The sequence below is a fragment of the Cryptomeria japonica genome, chromosome 1, assembly GCF_030272615.1.
Source record: "Cryptomeria japonica chromosome 1, Sugi_1.0, whole genome shotgun sequence".
Lineage (NCBI taxonomy): Eukaryota > Viridiplantae > Streptophyta > Pinopsida > Cupressales > Cupressaceae > Cryptomeria > Cryptomeria japonica.
Window position 1 is genome coordinate 124672174 of NC_081405.1, and position 21187 is coordinate 124693360.

The 21187-nt window shown below is 35.0% G+C and overlaps 1 protein-coding gene across 2 annotated transcripts in view; it reads right to left on the reverse strand.

The window, feature by feature from the left end:
• The window catches only part of LOC131026687 (uncharacterized), a 29004-nt gene extending 14441 nt beyond the window's left edge, over positions 1–14563 (reverse strand). For both annotated transcript variants that reach the window (XM_057956616.1, XM_057956615.1), the window contains exon 1: positions 13849–14563. In XM_057956616.1, coding sequence (XP_057812599.1) covers positions 13849–14165 — 317 coding nt within the window. In that variant the 5' untranslated portion in view covers positions 14166–14563. The remainder of the gene's footprint in view (positions 1–13848) is intronic.
• Between the last annotated feature and the right edge of the window lie 6624 nt (positions 14564–21187).

Sequence of the window (21187 nt, forward strand, 5' to 3'; positions counted from 1 at the left end):
TGGTTCCCTCGGGAGGTAAGTATCTCTCATCTGGACAATGATGTTTTATTCATTTTGTGTAAGAATTTAGACATTAAAAAAGATATTCTTTCAGGCAAAGTCAGGAAATTTCAGGGTCATTGTTTTTCTTTTATGGAATGGTATCCAAATTTCGACCCGTTTTCTTTTAGACCTAGTAGGATGAGGAGATGGGTGGATTTGGGCCCTCTCCTTGTCGAATATCACGCCCCGCCCCCCCCCCCCCAAATTCTAGAAGTTATTGGTCAAAAACTGGGCTACTACATTGGATGCGAAAGTCTAGACAGAGAAGACCAGTATAAACACATAAAATTGCTTATAGAATTAAAATCAGATGTTAAATCCTTCGACCCAATAGAAATTTTATTAGGTCGAGGATCTTGGACTATTAGTCCAACTCTTTATAATGGATTCATTGATATATCAGACATTTTAATTAAGGATTCCGAGATAGAGGAGGTCAATCATATCAATGTGGAATCTCAGACTACAAAACTTGAAATTAATGTGAAATTTTTGGAAGATAAGGGTGGCTTCTATCTGGAAACTCTTGAGGATACCCATTTGGTACGCTTAGTATCTTCCCCTCATAATTCAAATAAGAATTGTCAACCCCATATTGACAATAAGGCATCCATGAAAAATCTTTTAAAAGAAACCGATGTCCTAAGGTCGGATATGATTCATGAATTAGATAAACTCAATTCTAAAGATGTCAATCCTTCTTCCCCGGCCCAGCTAGGGCTGGACATTCCTGAAACTCAAACTCAGATCGAGGATATCAATCATGATATCCCTCTGGAATTAGAAACAGCATTAAATTTAGTTAGCATTAATAATGAGGAAATCTTAAGCTTAGAGAAGGAAGAGGAGAAACAATTCCTCATCCAAAAAAATTTGGAATCTATGGAGGAGAATGGGGAAATGGAGGTAGATACTCCTGTTTTGGTTTCTCAGGCTGAGGGGGTTGGTATTGCAGATAACCCTATCTCGGAGCATGTTCTGGGAATCAGCCAAAACTGTCATAGTATTGATCTCCCTGATTGTGCTGCTGAAGGTAAAAAAAGAGGCAGAAAGTCTCTAATAAACTTACTGATTTCTTTGATGTGGGGAAGGGGAAGGTCCTTCCCAGAGAGCCATGAAGTTAATTACTTGGAATGTTAGGGAATTAAAGGCCCCTAACAAACAACGCTTAATTAAGCGCTTCTTATTTTCTTGGAAAGTTGATTTCCTGATGTTTCAAGAGACAAAGTTTACTCTTGAAGACTCTTCTAATTTTGGCAGGAAACTAGGTTTGTGGAGGATGGATTCGGTTGAGGCTATTGGTGCTTCAGGAAGTCTATGTATGATATGGGATCCTAGGCGGGTTTCCTATACTCCTTTGTTCAGCAGTAGACATTGGACGGGAGGAATGGTTAAGAGCATGCAAAGTAACCTTAAATTCCTTCTATTAAACGTTTATGGTCCCATTCCTGATAACAGGAAGAGATTGGTGTGGAGGGAACTTTGTTACCTCTTTGATTCCCATCCATGCAATCACTTCAGTATTGGAGGGGATTTTAATGCTCTATTAGACATTTCAAAAAAATGGGGGGGGGGGGGAGGGGGGTCAGAAGAATTCCCCCAATCAATGAAAGATTTCAAACATTGGGTAAACACTAATGAACTTCTGGAAATCAAAACTAGTAATGGTAATTTCACCTGGAACAATAGGAGATCAAGCTTTAGTCACATCGCAGAGAAGCTTAACAGATTCCTTTTCAAAGGAAATTTGTTGGATTTTCCTCACGTAATGAACTCTCAAATTATCCCTACCTCTGGATCGGATCACTTTCTTGTTTACCCTCTGATTGAAAAGGATATGCATCCTTCCAGATGTCCCTTCAAATTTGAAAAAATGTGGATGTTAGATGAAAATTTCCTCAATTTAATTGATAAATGATGGGATGAAGAAAGCTTCATAGGATCTAAGATGTTTTGTTTTGTAGCTAAGCTAAAATATATTAAGCAAAAACTCCTTTGGAATAGAGAAAAATTTGGCAATATCTTTGAAGAAAAAGCCAAAATTGAAGAAGAGTTGCGAGAGCTGAATGAAATAGTTATCAAAGATGGAATGAATCAACAGAGTTATGCTAAAGAGAAAGAGCTTATAGGACTTTATAATAACATCCTAGCAAAGGAGAAAGTCTATTGGAGGCAAAAATCTAGAGAGACCTGGCTTCAGAGTGGAGACAAAAATACTAAATTCTTTCATAATAGTACCAAGATAAGGAGGAACCTTAATAGGATCTCAACTATTAAGGATAGATCAGATAATAGCTTAGATGACCCCAAATTGATTGCCCAAGAAGCAATCAATCACTTCATGGAAATTCTGAATAATCGAGGGTCATCTGATTTGAATGCACAATCTAAGGTTCTGGAATGCATCCCTAGGCTTGTCTCGGAGGCCCAAAATAGAATGTTAAATAGTAAGTTCTCAGAAGCAAAAGTTCTTTCAGCCCTGAATCAAATGAATCCTGACAAACCCCCAGGTCCTGATGGATTCCCGGCTTGTTTCTTTCATAAATGTTGGCATATTTTAGGAAAAGACATGGTTGAGGCTCTTGAGGCAACTAGAAATTTAGGAAAGGTGTTAAGAGAAATTAACCACACCTTTATTTCTCTTATTCCTAAAAAAGCAAGTGCAGGGTACTTTGATGACTTTAGACCCATTTCGTTATGCAACACCATTTATAAGATTCTAACCAAAGCACTAGCTAGTAGAATTAAATCAGTGCTACCCGGCATCATATCTGATGAGCAAACGGGTTTCGTCCCAAGAAGATCTATCTTTGATGGAATCATCATTGCTCAGGAAACCATTCACTCCCTTCAACAAAATCATTCTGCAGGAATGTTAATAAATTTGGATATTCATAAAGCCTATGACAAGGTTGATTGGAGATTTTTGTGCAAGTGCATGAGGCCTTTGGTTTTTCCAAGAGGTGGATCAATCTGATCTTTGATTGTATTTCTAGTCCCAAATTCTCTGTATCAGTCAACACCCCGGAGGGCTTCTTTGAGATCTCTAGTGGCCTCAAAAAAGAAGATCCGATCTCTCCTTTTCTCTATATTATTATGGCAGAAGCCTTAGGTAGATCTATCTCTCATTCAAGAGAGATCACCAGATCAAGGGCATTAAAGTAGCTAGTGAGGTTGATCCTGTCACTCATCAACAATTTGCAGACGATACTATGTCAATGGGTGAGGCTAGTGTGGCTGAAGCTCAGAGGTTTAGGGCTATCCTTGAAAACTATGCTCAGGCATCTGGGCAACTGGTTAACAGAAGCAAATCAGAAATTTTCTTCTTTAATACTAATCAAAGAATTGAACTAGCTATTAGCAATACAATGGGCTTTACTAAGGGAGTGTTGCCCTCTAAATAGCTTGGCATACCTTTAGATAAAGGGCATAGAACCAAGAACCTTTCGGACAATATTCAAAACAAAATGGATCAGAAGCTGGATAGCTAGAAAAATAAATGGTTATCTTCTGTTGGTAAGCTCACTATGATTAAATCAGTGCTATCTAGTATACCTATCTACCAAATGTCATGCCTACAACTTCCTAAAGGCATCAATGAAAAACTAGCTAAGAAACTGAGGAATTTTTTCTGGAATGGTATTGCTGAGAGGAAGAATTTGGCCTTGATTGCATGTCATAAAATATGTAGACCTGCAGTAGCAATAGCAGGGGGGCAGGGGTGAAAGATCTTGGCATGCAAAACAGGGCGCTTGGGGCGAAGTTAGTATGGAAAATTTATAACGAACCTAATCTTAAGTGGGTAAAAATTATACAGTCTAAATATTTGGCCAATAATGACCCCTGTTGTATTTTTAGAACTGCCTCCCATCCGAAAGGCTCAAGGATTTGGAATTTCTTGCTACGCTGCAGAGACATCATCACGGATAAACTCTTGGGATATTGCTAATGGGGAAAATGCCCTTTTCTGGGAAGACTCATGGGGTGGTTATCCGCCTCTCAATACCTTAGGCATTAATGAATAGGTTATAAATCGGTTAAAGGATGTATGGGGTCACTATGTTAAGGACTATGTTATTTTCCCCAATGGTGATCTGGTATTAGGCTAGGAATGGAAGCAGCTGTCTGAGTTTGGCTTCCCGGATCAAGACATGGAAGTGTTAACTAGACACTTAAAGGATAGGAGGATATCCTTTCATAATGGTAGGGACAGACTTATATGGGCTGGATCAAAAAAGGGCTTGTATAGTGTGAAAGAGGGTTATAAATTGTTGCAGGATAAACTTTCTTTACCCAGAACTGATCTCCCGATTAAATTGTGCTGGAATAAAGGACTTCCCAAAGCAGGTTTTTTTACCTGGGCAGCTCTTCAAAACAAAATTTTAATAGCCGATTGGTTCACTAAATTAGGTTTTTAAGGCCCCTCTAGATGTCCTCTGTGTGAAAATGAAGGAGAAACCGTTAATCACATCCTTCTAAATTGCCAATACAACCAAGCTTGCTGGGATTGGTTATGCATAGATTTGAGTTGGTTCTCTCCGAGACAAAATGATCTTCTCAAGTGGCTCCAAAGTTGGCCTTTGCATAAGAACATTGGGTCTTATAGTATTATCTGGAACATTGCTCCCTCAATCCTCATTTGGGAACTCTGGAAGGAAAGAAATAGAAGAATCTTCAAAAATAAAACATTAAGGGAGAGCCTTTTAATCAATAAAATAGAAAGCCTCAATAGTGGAAATTGCTAATAGTAGATTACTACTGTCTCAGCAGAAGAATCCTAAGTTTACAAGCTGGGATGAATCTATGAGAAGGAAGTGGCGGGGTCTTAAAATTCCCCCCTTCTTTAGGAAGGGGGCCACTAATAATATTGTTGATAGAGCCCAGGCTATTTGGTCTCCCCACCTTCAGGTTGGCTTAAACTAAACTTTGATGGTGCCTCTAGAGGCAATCCTGGGGTTGTTGGTATAGGTTGTGTGATCCACAACTCATATGGACAGGAGAAAGCTAGCCTTTGCAAACCTATTGGAATAAATACTAATAACATGGCTGAGATTCAAGCCCTTTGTGAAGGCTTAGTTATAGCCAAAAATCTTCAAATTAAAAATTTGGAAATTTAAGGGGACTCTACAATAATTATCAATTCTATTAGATCGGGTTCTATTCCTAATTGGAAACTTAATAGCCATCTGAAGAGGGCATTTGCTCTCCTCGGCTCCCTTGAAAGGTTCACTATTAATCATATATACAAAGAAGGCAATGGTAAGGCTGATTCCTTGGCTATTCTGGGGGTGGATGGTAAGACGATTCTAAACCTTTGCCCCCATTGAATTACTTCAGGCCATGAAACTGGTGGTATGCCTTTGTCTAGTTGGTGTCCTTCCTCTCTTCATGGCTGATCTTCTGGCTTATCCTCTTACTCTTTTTCCCTTCGTAATTAATCTTTTTATACATATTGGAATTGATATATGAATATTGCCGCACAACATAGGGCTATATGTATATGAACATACTTATATAGGCATATATATACACATATATAATTAATATATATATATATTTATATGTATATATATGTGTGTGTGTGTGTGTATATATATATATATACATATACATATATATATATATATACATATATATATTAATAAGCATATGCTTTTCTTGTGTATTTTTATGTTTATGTATATGATCTTATACTCATACTTATGAGTGCGGTCTTTTCATAATTACTTCGACATTTAAAGGATTATAGTTTTCCTTGATGCCTCTCTTCTCCCTTCCTTGTGACTTTTTCGGAACAAGTTGTAGCCGATCTACGGTATATCTTCAGCTCCGCGCTATGTGCCCCATCATTAGTCTTTAAGCGTAGACGGAATCATTTTTATAGATGGCAGCGTTTGAAGTGCGGCCTTTCATCTCCTTGTCTCGGTAATTATATCGCCTTCATTGCCTTCTCTTTGGCATGTGCGACATTTATGAGACCTAGCTTCGAGAGCCTTCTTGGCCTGCTATTTAGCTCGATTGGGCTCGGTTTAGCATTATTATTGTGCTGAATTGTTAAAAATGGAGTCTTCTATTCTTATGATTCCCAAGGATGATAGTAGGATGATGGCCTTCAAAGGCCAAATTAAACATGAACGTTGGAGCAGGATCCTAAATGATCTTGATGATCTTGCTCTGAGGTTTGTTTCTAAGATTATGGGGGAGGAGCATTTGAATTACAAATTCAGGTTCAGGATTAATTATGACATTCTAGCTACCTTTGTAGCCATCTTACTTGTAATGGGCTTACCCAAAGATGAGGCTATTCTTCTCTGCCAGGCGGTCTTTAAGGAAAATTTGTTGTCGGGTTTAGATCTTGCAGTGCATAATGAGAATGAGAATCTGATGATTGCTTACCCAGAGGATTATGTTGAGCCGGGTGAGAGGAATCAGGCTAGGAATGTGGCAAGGCGCCCTATCTTGGTCATCAAAGACACTTCTTCCTTTGAAGCAAGGAAACCGACCATTGCAAGAAACATAGCATTTCTCCAGAAATGGCTTCATTTGAAGCCGGCTCAGGGCACAAAGTGGTGGATTGAATACATGATTGAGGAGGGCTTATCGCCTCCTTCAGACTTCCCGGCTATGGATATAGACAGATTCTAGGTACTTCCTCCCATAATCATTAAGGCATCCCACTTGACTGAGAAATCTTCCTCTCAGGTGAAAAAAAGGTCTTAGAAAGCTGTGATGGAGACCTCTTCATCGAGCTTGTCTGCAAAACAACTCCCCCCGCATGGGGACTGTGTTTTCGTTGACAAGAGCCTAAAGAAAAAAGGGTTGGTTCTTCCCTTGTTTTGTCAGTTTGAGTTTTTTCGTGATCCCCTGAAATTTTGCAACATTTATAGGGGGTGATGTGGAGGCTTTCTATTATAATTTCTTAGAAATGGTTTACGAACCTTTAAGACTTATTTCAAAACTTTTATTAGTAGGTATATTCTGTTGTCTGCTAAATAGATGGTTATATGGCTAAATATGGATAATTTCGGCGAATATCAGATATTCTCTATTAGCATAAATTCTCCAACACGGTTTTTTTGTTTCATGCATTATTATGGCAAGTATGGCTTGGGTCCTTTCGGGTTATTTAGGTTCGAAAATTATTCTAGGGTGAAGATTGCAGGGGGACTGTGTTTTTTACTGTCAGGCCCCTAAAGAATCAAGGGCTGGTATATTTGATGGTAGATCAGCAGTTATGTGGGCTGTTTTGAAATGCTCTTTTAGCAAATCCTTTTCATTATGTATGGCTGTCTCATGCATCATCAAGGCAGGAATGGCTTTGGGTCTTTCTAGCTATTTAGGTTTTGAAATTTATTTCAAGGCAAAGACTGGATAAAGTAGGGCCCGAGCCTTTCTTGGCACAGGTTTTGATTTGGATCTCCGATTTAATAGATGGGTATGCAATTGCTTTGATTTTTAGGCAGTAAACATTATGGTGCTATGTTTCTTCTTTATGGCAGAAAAGAAGTAGCTTAAGTCGGAATGTATGTAAATCGAAAATCTGGGGGTTTTTGGTGATAATCATTCTCAATATTTTAAGTATTCTTTATCACCTTTATTGGCTTACTAACAATGATCTTAGCCAAAAGATAGAAATGTTTTTGCAGGAGGTTGGCTTTATGACTGGAATATGCTGATCCTGGTGATGAGCACAAGCGTTTAGTATGGGAAACAAAGCACAGAGAGAATTAAATTACAGCAGAAAGATTGTTAGGCATCAAGAGGGTCCCCTCGAGATAGAGATGGATTTGGAAACTCTGGAAGTCTGTATATTTTGTATCATGTAATTAGCAGCTACACCACATATTAGGGTTTAAACTGGGTTATTTAATGTTGATCTGATCCCTTAAGGGATCTGGGCAAGACCAAAGGTTTTCTTCCCTCCATTCTTTCCTACTGGTGCCCACACTGAATGGAGGTGTAACTTTTAAAAAATTTATTAATAGATATTTTTTTTGGCTTCGGCCTTTTACCGATCAAAAAAAAAAGATAGACATAATTATTAATATACATATTGAATTTTCTATTTAATACAATTGACCAGATCAGTTAGATCAATGATTCTGAAACTTTGATTGGTAATTCATGCGTTAGTTCTTTGTTTTTGGATTCAACTGTGCAGGATGATTTTTTGGCATCACGAAACAAAGCACTAATCATAATGGACTGTGGAAATCTAATCTCTCTAATTCATGCATTGCAAACATCTGTCCTCTAATAGTTCCTAAATTGTGATTTAGTAGTTCAAAGTTTAAACTACATCATAGTCAATCTAGTTCTAGAACAAATGATCATGCATCTCTCCCTGGAGAGCATCTGTATCATCTCTGGATCTATATACCAACCCCCTTGCTACCATTGTCACCAAGTAACAAAAAATGATAAGGCTAACTCCTTAAGCTCCAAATCAGACTTCTCTCGCCAACTATCCCAAAATTTGATCAACCTTAGTTTGTATACATTACTCTTGTGACAAAATATCAAAATTGAAATGTGCAATACACTAATTTCTCTGCTTATCTTTACTTCAGATTAGAGAAAGTTAGGGTTAGAGGCAGGGTTAGTTTAGCATAGGGTTGGTTTTCTCTTAGAGGGTATGACCCCCACTTTCATTCTATAAACTGCCCAGAAATGCCGAGTTATTTGTGGAAATGGTGTGAAAACATGAGGGCCATTTCTGAGTTTTGAAAAATGTTTCACTTATGATCAGGATGTGTTCAGAATTCAGAATGTTTTAGAAAAAACAGTGCCCAGGCATATTTCCTGCAACATAGTTCATCAATAATGTTCATTTCATACACATGCACATAAAAACCATTTAACACAAGATTCAAAATAATGTTCATCAAAAGCAAATTATGTCCTTTTGTTTTTCTTTCTCATTTCTTATGCCTTTATGTTTATTTTCTTTTTAAATTCTGTTATTTTCATTTATTAGCTAAAAGCACTGAAAAATACAGCATAAACATTCAGAATATTGACAATTTGGCACGATACAACATCCTAGACCTATCCAAATTGTAGGAGGGAAAACTGTGCATCTATTATCTGGAAGGAAGCAGAGGTGCAGAATATTCTTCCTACACTAATCGATGAGAGGGAGCATGTGCAAAATGAAACCGATCATACGGTTACAAGGAAATAACAAAAAACAATATACCATAACACACTGATTATGTGAGGCAAATCATTTCAGGGAAAAAACCCCACACTCTGAAGCAACTCAATGCATTATTCAGTAATCAGTGGTTACAATACACTTGTAGAGTCTAAGAATTTAGAGGAGTATCACCAACAGGAGATCTGAAGAAATTCTAGCAGCATAAGAATACCCATAAAACTCATTATACCAGCCCCTAATGCCCATAAAATTTATCATATAAGTTATCAACCCCCAATGCATGTGTATAATAGCCGCATCAAAAAGTTATATATACAATACCATGGGCCAAGAAAACATGAAAAACACTCAAAAATGATCCCCTCACAAAAAAAAATCAAGGGCACCCCGATCCCCCACCCCCCACATCCCACCATCAGCCCACTTGTCACGGAGAATATACAATACAGATAGGATTGCAAGGTGAATATATTACAATTAGGATGCAAGGTTGAGACATCTTTCCTGACATTATCATTAACTCTTAATTACGAGTAACTATGCACTTTACAAGAGAATGTAATCAATTGCAAATGAAACATATCACATAAAGAATCAATAAATTGATGTCAAAACAAACTTCAATTCTTCATTTGAAGCAACTGATTCTGTTCTCTTCAGAATGGAAGTCAAATGTAAGCAGATTCATTTATGGTTGGTTGTAAACAAAGCTCTCTTGGATTAAGCAATCTCCTAGCAGACATTTTATATGCAGTTTCTTGTGGTCAAAGGTCAATGTTCAAAATTCAAAGTAAGTTTTTTTGTCAATTTTTGGAGGTTATAAAAATGCTGATGAACTTGAAAATCTTCTTAAGCATGCAGTTTACTTTTGTGGTCATTGCAAGATTTTGAAAGCTCGAGCCTTTGATCACAAAATATTTTTCAAAAGTAACAAATGGTCATCAGCAGTTATAGCAAGCTGCAAGAATCAATGAAAGAGTAAATAGTTGGAGACGCAAGCAAGCTGTACAAAGTGAGCTTGTAGGACATATATCAACAAACATATCATCTGAAAAGGGCTGAAGGTTTGTGGAACATATCCATGTATCCATGCAGCCTTCAAAACATATAGCATCCCAAGAGCATGTGATGAAACAAATCCCAGTAAATAATCTTCCACAATCTACGGTAAAATATCAGAATAACAAACAACCAAAGATAGGAATTGTGCCAAGCAATTGTAAGAAGTGTACTTTTGTGGACTGAAGCAGATTACAGCAGGTAAAGATCAGATTATGATATATATTCCATCCCATTAGAAAATGTTAAAAAACTAGCCGTAAATAATTTTTCAAAATATACACGTAAAGATCAGACTGATAAACAGTAAAAAATATACGAATAGAGGAAGCCCTTGACTGTAGTGAGGCATTTTTGTGGACTGAGACAGACGTGTATTGGGAGCTATTACTACTCATCTTTGACAGAGTAATGTCCCCAATAAATTGAAACTTAAACCCCTCCTTACCCCAAAAAATTGAAGTCCAGGAAAATAAGAATGAAAGGCTTCATTTCATAACAAAAAATATCACTCAAAATCCAGGTATCAAAGTGGGCAAATTGGAAGTCAGTGAAATGAGTGCAACAATGGAGTTTTCATGGCAGAGCTCCATATTTGAACCTCGAAAGTCCAAAACATAGCTTGAAAAATCACTTGGCAAAACTCAGCAGACTCAATGACTTAAGAAAACTTGGCAAAGTAAAAAATAACTTATTAAGCTATAGCCTATATTCATTAGCAAAACCCAGCTAGGAGAGCTAATGGTGGTTTTTTTCATTTCCTGTTTCAACTCACAAGTTTCTTGAGTACTCAGCAAGTTTTCATGCTATGCTCCAACCCACATTGCCCGTGTGTAAAATTTGAGGAATACAACACTGTTGATGAGTGTTGTATACTTTCCATGTTTAAAGTCTCAATGGGATCGATAGTCTAGACAGGATCAACCTCACTAATTGAAGCAATTGTTTGATTTCCTTCAGCATTTTTTGGAAAAGGAATGATTATATAAATAAATTGGGTGTTATTTTGGCTACTTTCTACTTTCACCCATGCTTTAAAGCACTCATATTTACCTCTTGCATGATTTAATACAATATGTAAAACCGTTCTCAATGTGCCAAATTATATCCGCACATGCTTAAGGGTGAAACTTTGTCCTATGCTGGGTATATTACCCGAAAGGTTTTTCCCAGTGAAAATACAGTGTATTGTCTTTGCTTTTCTCATTCTGTTTTTTCAGATTGTATATGCACTACATCTATTGTACAGGTTTATCAGGCTTCTTTTTCTCTACAACCACATCCAATTCCAGTCATGACAGGTGAAGCAATGTGAGAATCCTGGGTGGGTTTCGGTGAATACATACCATCATTTTTTATCCTTTTTAATCACAGCAAAACTTTCCTTTATTATAAGCTTCTACTCGTGTGGACTGAGGCAAATTTATATGCAGAGAACATTACTACTCATTCTTGACCAAGTAAGGTCCCCCAAAATAAAGACAATCTAAACCCCCTCAACCCCAAAAAAATGGAAGTGCAGGAAAACAGTAAATAATGGCTCCACTCTATAACCTAAATAAAAAATAAAAGCCTGAAAGAAAAGTGGGTTCTGGAAGTCAATGAGATGAGTTCAACAGAAAATCGCTATGGTTTTACCGTTCACAGTGGGGCTCCATGTTTACATCTCTGAATCAGAATGCCCTTGTCTAAAATTCTAAATGTAAACAACATGCCACATCCAAATCTAGTTATGACGATTTGGACCAGGTGTGACCACTGGGTGGTCTGAACAGAAAAAATTCATCAATTTTTTTCTCAATTAAACTGCAATGAAACTTTTCAGATTGCAGTCCGCGGATCATTTTTTTGATATGCAGGGGATATATATACAGTATTTACAAGCTTAGCTCTAGATGACATCAAAGTTCAAAATTAGACATCGATATAATTTATGAAATCCAATATTCAATGTAATATGATCATTGATATGAGTATGGCAGATATAAAAAATAGAAATTTCTGATTTCATTGTTCAATCTTTTCAGTATGATCAAAGGCCCAAAGGATACAAAATAATACATGAAAGTGTTACAAGTATGACAACATTCATTTCTTACAACTGTATGCTCTCATTTGACATATGCTTGATTTCACTTTACATCTGTATGCAGCATGCATTTGCTCATTCAACGCCTGTATACTCTCATTTTATAATTGTATTGCTTTCTAACAGCTGTTAGCATCCATAGACTTGCCCATTGTAGAAAAGGGTAACAATTGTATGTTGCCATTCAACATGGATACAATTCCATTCCATAGTTGTACGTGTCCAGTCAACAAATGTAAATTTTATTTCCATAGTTGCAAAAAACTGACTGTAAATGACTCTTTTTAAAAGTAAGCGGAGGTTTCCCTGTTTTTTGGCGAATAGTCCCTTAGAGGACAGGGGACAATCAGGGGGCGTCCCTGGGATGGCAGTGGGGACTGGGATTCAGGGTTGAGGGGTCAAAACAAGCCCCTCTGTATCAAGATATAGGGAGCATGTTGCTACTCGACCATGACAAAGTATGGTCCCCTAAGAATTCAAATCTAAACCCCTTCGTACCCAAAAAATGGAAGTGTGGGAACCTGATAATAATGGCTCCATTCCATAACTAAAACAATCAGCAAAAGGCTAAAAAAAAGATGGTTATTACAAGTCAATGGGATGAGCTCAAGTGAAAAAACAAGAAAGTTTTCACAGTGGAGATCCGTGTTCAAATCTGTGAACCACGCTGCTCTTGCGTGAAACTCAAGTAACACACCACGCCTAATTCTAATTCTAGTTCTGACAGATGACACCAGGTGTGAGCCCTTGGTAGATTTTACAGAATATGATGTAGAAACATTTCTTCAATATAAGTTTCTAACCCGTTTAATCCAGAAAGGTTTCAGCAGAGCACAAGCACCTTAAGGGTGGGATGCAAGATGAGAAGGTTTTTCATTCTGAGACAACTACTTACCAAGACCAAAAAAAGGTAAACATTGGACGGATTTATCACCTAATAAAACACATAAGATCAAAAAAATTCTAGATCAAATTGCATAGAAGAAATTCTTCAACATAAGCTCCTACCCAGTGTAATCCAAACCAGTTTCAATACAATACAAATCCTTCAGTCATGACATCGGGGCTAAAAATTTCCCCTCCAAGACAACAATTTACAAATGGAAAAAAGAAAAAAAAATGTTGGCGCTACTGTAATGTTCAAAGCAAAAGCCAAATCATCAAAAATATTTAGAAAAAACGTAAAATATAAAGCAGCTCACAAGAGAGTGTTAATACACCATTACCGGCAACAGATTTCAAGTTGGGTACTGCTGCAATCTTCAAAAACACATGCCAGCCTACAAGAAAGTCTCCATACCCATAGCAGGCAACAGATTTAAAGTTGGGCATTTACTATAATCCTCAAACCAAATGCCAAAGAAGAGAAAACGTTCAAATAAATCTTAAAGCATATAGCAGCTCACAAGACAGTATGTTGACATGCTATAACAGGAAATAGATTTATAGATTTGTGCTCCTATATACAAAATGCCACTCTGGCATGTTTAAAACTTACAATATGGGCTTAGTTGGTGGGTTGTGGATAAGAGATTCGAGGCGATCTAGTTTGGTGCCGACCACCATGAGCTTACGCCTGGCTGCTGTCAAGACATGATAAGAAGGATCTGCCCCTGCTGCCATCACAGAATCGCGTTCCCTGATATGAGACTCAATTTCATCTACCAATTGCTTTGCTTCCCCAGCCTCCCGCATCCATGCATCGAATATAATTATTGGGTGTTGATGTTCCTGTGACCCCATTTTCATTGTTTCTTTCTGAGTTTTTTCCTTTTTTTCCTTATTTTGCTTCGGGAATTCTAATGACAACAACATAGAAGCTCAGAACCGTCATTGGAATTGACATACTGAAGTTTTTTAGAAAGGCGTTTGGGCTGCCGCCTCCCTAGTTTTAGGATCCATTACGGGATGTAGGTTTTTGTTAGTGTGATGATTGTCAGATATTCAGGTGGCACTAGCTGAGACTCTCTGCTACTGATTTTCTCATTTCCTTCTAAATATTATTTTATTTTTAGATTGAAGTAACGTAAAAGGTGTATTCAAGTGTAGTTTTTCCCCGTGTCTTGTTTATAATGGAGAGGGCGTGACTGTTAGTTTTCAGGGAAAGTTATAATTTGAATGAATGTAACTGTAGTTAAGAAGCATTATTAGCTGCTCAAAAGATTTCTGAAACGAGACAGACGTTGGGTAGGAAAAGCAAAATGCTAAGAAAAGGCATGAATAACATTTGTAATTTCTTCAAAAAGTTTCTTCTACACATAAATATGACAATCATGGTCCCTAAATTGTTTGTGTATCATCTTATATTAGATATGTGGACATAAACTTGAGTCAAGTCATTTTCATAAACATATATATTTTCACAGCACATGTTTATATGTTGATTTGTACTGTTATCTTATATTTCAAAAAATTCATGAATCTCAAGGATCATTTAGAGCATTACATTGGTAGGTTGGAAATTCTTTTTACAAGATAATTTTAAACAAAAACGATTTAGTTATTTGTATGACTTTGATCTTTAGTTTGCCTAGTTTACATTTATCTATGCTAGTATTTGGGTTACAATATTTAGAAATACCTTTAGGCAATTGTAGTTATGTTGTTAGGGGACATACTCTCCTACATCAATCTTTGAGAAACTTATGTAATGAATTGAAAACAATAAATTTCAATTATGTGAATCTGCTCCTAAAATAAGTGTGCAAATCTAGATTTGTTTTAGTGTACTAATGGAAGTGTCATCAATATGATCCTTTCTTAAATAGAAATGATATTTGAGTGATGCTTGAGGAAGATAAATGATTTGAGTGATTTTCTCATTTCCTTCTTTAAACACAAGAACGTAGCTATGTCATGTAAAAATGTGTTTAGTTAGTATATAGCGTCTAGGGAAAAGTGGCAAGACCTAGAATTAAATAGGGGTGGAATATTTAGGAATATATACATAGATAATGTATAGGAATATGTCTGAACACATATAAGATAAAATGAAATGTATGTGAATATGTGTAAATGGTGATGGAGAATGGATTAGGGAATGAACCAAATTTTGGAAAGATTGAGTGTATCTAGATTAAGGCAGGGAAGACTTTGATCTAGTTTCATTTATCAATACATAATTTTATTAAGGTACTCCCATCAAAATGGGCACATATAAATAAAAAGAAATATGGATATGCAAATATCACCATTACATTTGTTTCTTATTGCAATACATACAGATCCTAGAATAGTCATGCATCTCAAAGTAAATAATTCACCAAATCTAAGGACAATTCAAGGTTCCATATAAGGAAAAGTGTGACAAGAACCTATAATCAAATGGAGATAGAATGTTTAGAAATAAATTTATAGATAGGCATAATAAATAGATAATCAAGATGAATGGATCTAAATCTGCACATATATGGATAAAGTAGGGGATAAATGTATGAGCATGGATGGAAAGGTAGGTGTAATAAATAGATAATATATAGAAATATATGTTAACACATATAGGACAAAATGAAATGTGTGTGAGCATGTGTAAATAAAGATGGAGAATGGATTAGAGAATCTTTGGCAAAGATGAGTGTTTCTTGAAGACCATTCTCAACAACAAGCATAATGAAGGAATCAAGTTTGAGCATAGTATCTAAAGGTGTATCTAGAGTATGACAGAGGAGACTTTGATCTAGTTTCATTTATCAAAATGTAGTTGAATACTGCCATCAAAATGGGCCCAAATATAAATGAAAATAAATATGGATATGCAATTACTACCATTACATTTTTCCTCCATTGCAATACATGTAAATCCTAGAATGATCATGCATCTCAAAGAAATAATTCAATAAATATAAGGACAATTCAAGGATTCATATAAAGCAATGCACCATGTTAAATTCCATCATGTAAGTCAGTGATTCAACACATATAATGTCCCAACTAAAATACTAATACAATTATTTATTAACGCTTATAAAATTGTTATTTTTAATCAGCTATTATGATATAATATGATTTTTTGATAGATTTGAGAATATCTAATTCCTTATCTTACAAACTTTATTTTTTACATCAATATTGTTTAATAGAATTAACTACTCTGAAATAAACTTCAAACTTAATAGTACTCCCCTGAAATACAAAACGTTGAAGATACTTGCAGCAGGGGCAGATCCTTCTTACCATGTCTTGGACAGATTTTTTTTTAAAAGGAGGTACAGTAGTTCAATTGGTTGAGCACAATTGGTGAGGATAATGATATGAGATGTAGAAGCCATCCACCAAGATTCAAACCCTCCAAAATCCATTTAGACCAGATTCAACCCCTGAATGAATTTAAAGAGTAAAAAAAAAATATAAAGAATGAAAAACTGAAAAATAATGACTTCATTCCATAAAAATTTGAAAGCAAAGTGGTTATTGTAAGTCAATACAAAGAGTGGGAAACTGAGAAATAATGGCTTCATTCCATAAAAGGTTGAAAGCAAAGTGGTTATTGTATATTTTACAGACTATGATGCACAAACATTCTTCAATATAAGCTTCTACCTTGTTTGATGCAGAAAGGTTTCAACAGAACACGAGCCCCTCAGATAGCATACAAGCTGAGAAGGTTTTTAATCTGAGACAATGATTCACCAATGAAAAATTTCCTCAATATAAACTCCTACCCAATATAATCCAAAAAAAAATCTAACAGAATACATATACACTTCAGTCATGGCATTGGAGCTGAAGGTTTCCCCTGCAAGACAGCGATTTACCAAAGGAAAAAAGAAAAAGGAAAATGTTGGTACTACTGTAATGCTCAAAACAAAAGCCAAATATGGTCAAAACAAAAGCCAAATCATGGGAAACATTCAGAACAAACATTAGCATATAAATCGTGGGAAACATTCAGAATAAACATTAACATATAAATCAGCTCACAAGAGAGTGTCAATACACAGCCAACAGATTTCAAGTTGGGTACTGCTGCAATCCTCATAAAAAACATGCCAACCTACTAGAGAGTTTCCATACACCATAACAGGCAACAGATTTAAAGTTGGGCATTACTATAATCCTGAAAACAAAATGCCAAAGCATAGAAAATGTTCAAATAAATCTTAAAGCATACGGCAGCCCATAAGACAGAGTATGTTGTACATATCATAATAGGAAATAAATTTATTGATTTGTACTATTAAAATTATTTTTTTCATTCTGATAATAGATTATGTAGTATAATCTAAAAAGTTGATGATGAAAAGTTTTATATACAGATCAAAATCAGAAATGAAAAATTAATATTATATTAATATTATAGACTGTAGGTATTGTATGACTGTAATGTTTAAAACTTATAATATGGACTTTCATTCTGATAAGGCTTTCATTCTCATGATAGATCATATAATATGATCCAAAATGTTGATGATAAAAAGTATCGCACACAACTGACTTTAATGTTTGAAACTTACAATATGGGCTTAGATGGTGGGTTATGGACAAGAGATTCTAGGCGATCCAGTTGGGTGCCAACCACCATGAGCTTACGCCTGGCTTCTGTCAAGACATGGTAAGAAGTATCTGCCCCTGCTGCCATTGCCATCATACAATCAATTTCATCTGCTAATTTACTTGCTTCCCCTGCCTCCCACATCCATGAATCGAATATAACTATTGGGTTTTGATTTTCCTCTGGCCCCATTTTTATTGAATTCTTTCTGTGTTTTTCCTTATTTGGCTTGGGGAATAGAAGCCCAAAACTGGGAATTAGTTTTCTGGTAATGTTATGATTTGAATGAATGCACTGTCCTTAAAACAGACATCATTAGCATGCTTGAAAGATTTCTGAAACGAGTCAGACGTCAGGTAGGAAAGCAAAAAGCTCAGAAGTGGTGAACAACATAATTTGAAGTTTCTTATTTGAATATATCTTAACTGTTAGTTTTTTGGGAAATTTGTAATTTGAATGATTTCACTGTACTTAAAAAGACATGCATCATCAGCATGCCTGAAACATTTCTGACAGTTGTTATGTGAAAAAGTAAAAAGCACAGTTTTTTCATTAATTTTTATATTTTATTTTAATTTTTTGTATTTTTTATTATTTTGATGATGAATCATAAAATGTTGATGGAAAATTGCAGACACAATCAAATTCAGAACAGCAACAAAAAATTAATAGTAAGTCAAAATATTAAATATATTTCTTATTTAAGTAAATTTTTAAATCAATATTAAAAAATATTTAAACAATCTTATTAAAAGAGTGTTAAAATTTGAATTAACTAAATTTCTAAATTCATATTAGAAACTATTCTAGAAATTAGAATGTTCAATCTTTGAACATATTCTGGATCAATTTATATTTTATAATAACTATTAAAAATTAGAATACTACATAATAATTATAATATTAGAATGCTATATAATATTTATAATATTAGAATGTTATATAATATTTATTTGTAATAATTTTTTACAGTTTACAAGTAATTTAAAAGGTCATATATAAGGTTATAGCATGTCAATCTATATGTCTAATAAATTTTAAGGTTGTAATATACAATCTAAAATTGAAAAATCTACCATTTAGACCATCAAGGCTCCAATATCTTTGACAATATTGCATCAATAGTTGTGACTTTAAAGTTGTTAGTGTTGATGATGGTCACTCATAATTGAAAAGAAATGTAACCCTTAGATCTAAAAAGCAACAAATGATGTGATGCCACACCAGCATACCAATAAAACACGATTTAGTGCACAAGTGTCGGTCTCACTTTTTTGGGGGGCCTTTTTGGACACCTTTGCAAAAAGTATGTTGTGTGGCCCTAAACCCTTAGTTATAAGCAGGGGACTTGCCAAGTAAGTTGTTGTAAAAAATTGGGAGTGATTTGAAATTTCCACATAGCATTTTGAGAAATGTGAAGCTAGGGTGCTCAACTACTAGGTCATCTTCCCTATATGCAATACTAGTTTGTGATATCATTGTATCTTGATCCTTTTTATCATTTATCTAAAAATTTGTCTTGGTCTCTAGATTACGTATCTATCATCTTATATTAGATATGTGAGTGGGCAATCTCCATAATCACACATTTTGGTTTCAAACTTTTAAATTTTAAAATTCAAATTTACACCTCACCTTTTTCTACTAGTTGTTGGGAGCCAACCCAATACATGTTTATGTTGATTTGTGTGTGAGTTTTATTTAAGAACGTTCATTACTTTATTTGAAGATCATCGAGCATCATCTAAATAGACACATAGAACACCTAACTCATGGAGGCATGATAAGAAAAGGGGACCTAAAGATTGGCAACAATAACAATCTAACAAGGAATAGACAAACATGGAGAAGGGATGTTAAGTATGCTTGGACAATGACGTAGATAACTAATAGTCTAATAAAGATAAACACTTAGAATACTAATAAATCTGAGATAAATAATCAAGATAAACACTTAGAATACTTATAGCTTCATAAATAGTTCACTAAAATATAAAGAAAAATGAACTTTCCCTAAACTTAATCTAAACTAATCTAATAAGGTGCAAAGTATTTAATTAGCTAATTATATTATTTCAATGACTAGTTGTGGTCACATATACATAAATTAAATTACTGTACTAAAGAAAGTAAATATATTGGGGTACTTAACTCAATGACCAAAGTGATTGATTTTCTAGAATCTATGTTGTCTCTTTCCTAAGGATGATACCACCATCTTTGTATGTTTCCTTAAATCATGTGCAATATTTGAGCCTATATATAATCCTCGTATGTGATTCTTTCACCTATCTCATAGATTTAATCCCACATGATGCATAATTCCTCTATGATATTTGCTTAATCCATTTTTGTAGGCCAACTTTATCTAGACTAGTAGTATTTGGAAATACCTTTGAAGGGGGTTAAGTCACCGTGGGACATGTTATCTTAGTTCAACCTTTGGAAAAGGCTAGCTTGATGGTCATACTAATGATTGAAAATAATAAGTTTCAATCATAACAAATGTTCTAAGATAATTATGTAGATCTGGATCTATTTTAGTGCACTAATAGAAGTATTCTTACAAATTTTCTTTCTTAAATGAAAATGGCATTTGAATGATGTTTGTGAGTAATAAATTAATATAATTAAATACCTTTAAATACAAGAAAATAGTAATAAATCACACAAATGTGTTCAAAGTCATCTCATAATGGCTAATTCAATGGAGAAAATACATTAATTTTTTAAATTTAAAATGTTAGAGGTCAAATCCATGGGTGTGACATGGAATCAACCTGTCAAATTATGAGAGAAACCTAAGTCAAATTTCATTGTTATTCTTTCAAAATATTTAATAATTCATAATTATGAGTTACAATTAAAAAGTTATGATAAAAATAATGCACAACTATCTTTTGGCCATCATGACAAAAAGGTGGTAAAATCAACGTGTGAATAAGATGTTTGGGGATAAATGCATGGATAATACCTAGGATACATGTGAATATGGGAAAATATAGATGAGTATGGATAATAGATGTGGGTGTGTTTAAATATGTAATGGAGCAAGGTCTCGACTTTGCACAAGAGTATGTCATTTGTTGATATGTAACTATATTAAGTCATTATCTCAAAAGAGGCATGAAACTAAATGGGAAACAACATGAGTATACAAAATTTCACCATTACATTATTATTGAGACGATATTGTGTACATATTGAAGGGCAAAAAAAAAAGTTTAAGTGGCTAATCCCTCTTCTAATTTATGTTAATTTAAGAAAATAAATATGATTGTCCATCAACCACACCCTAGACTAATAAAAAGAATTCAATTAAAGATAAGATCAACAATTTCTTAAA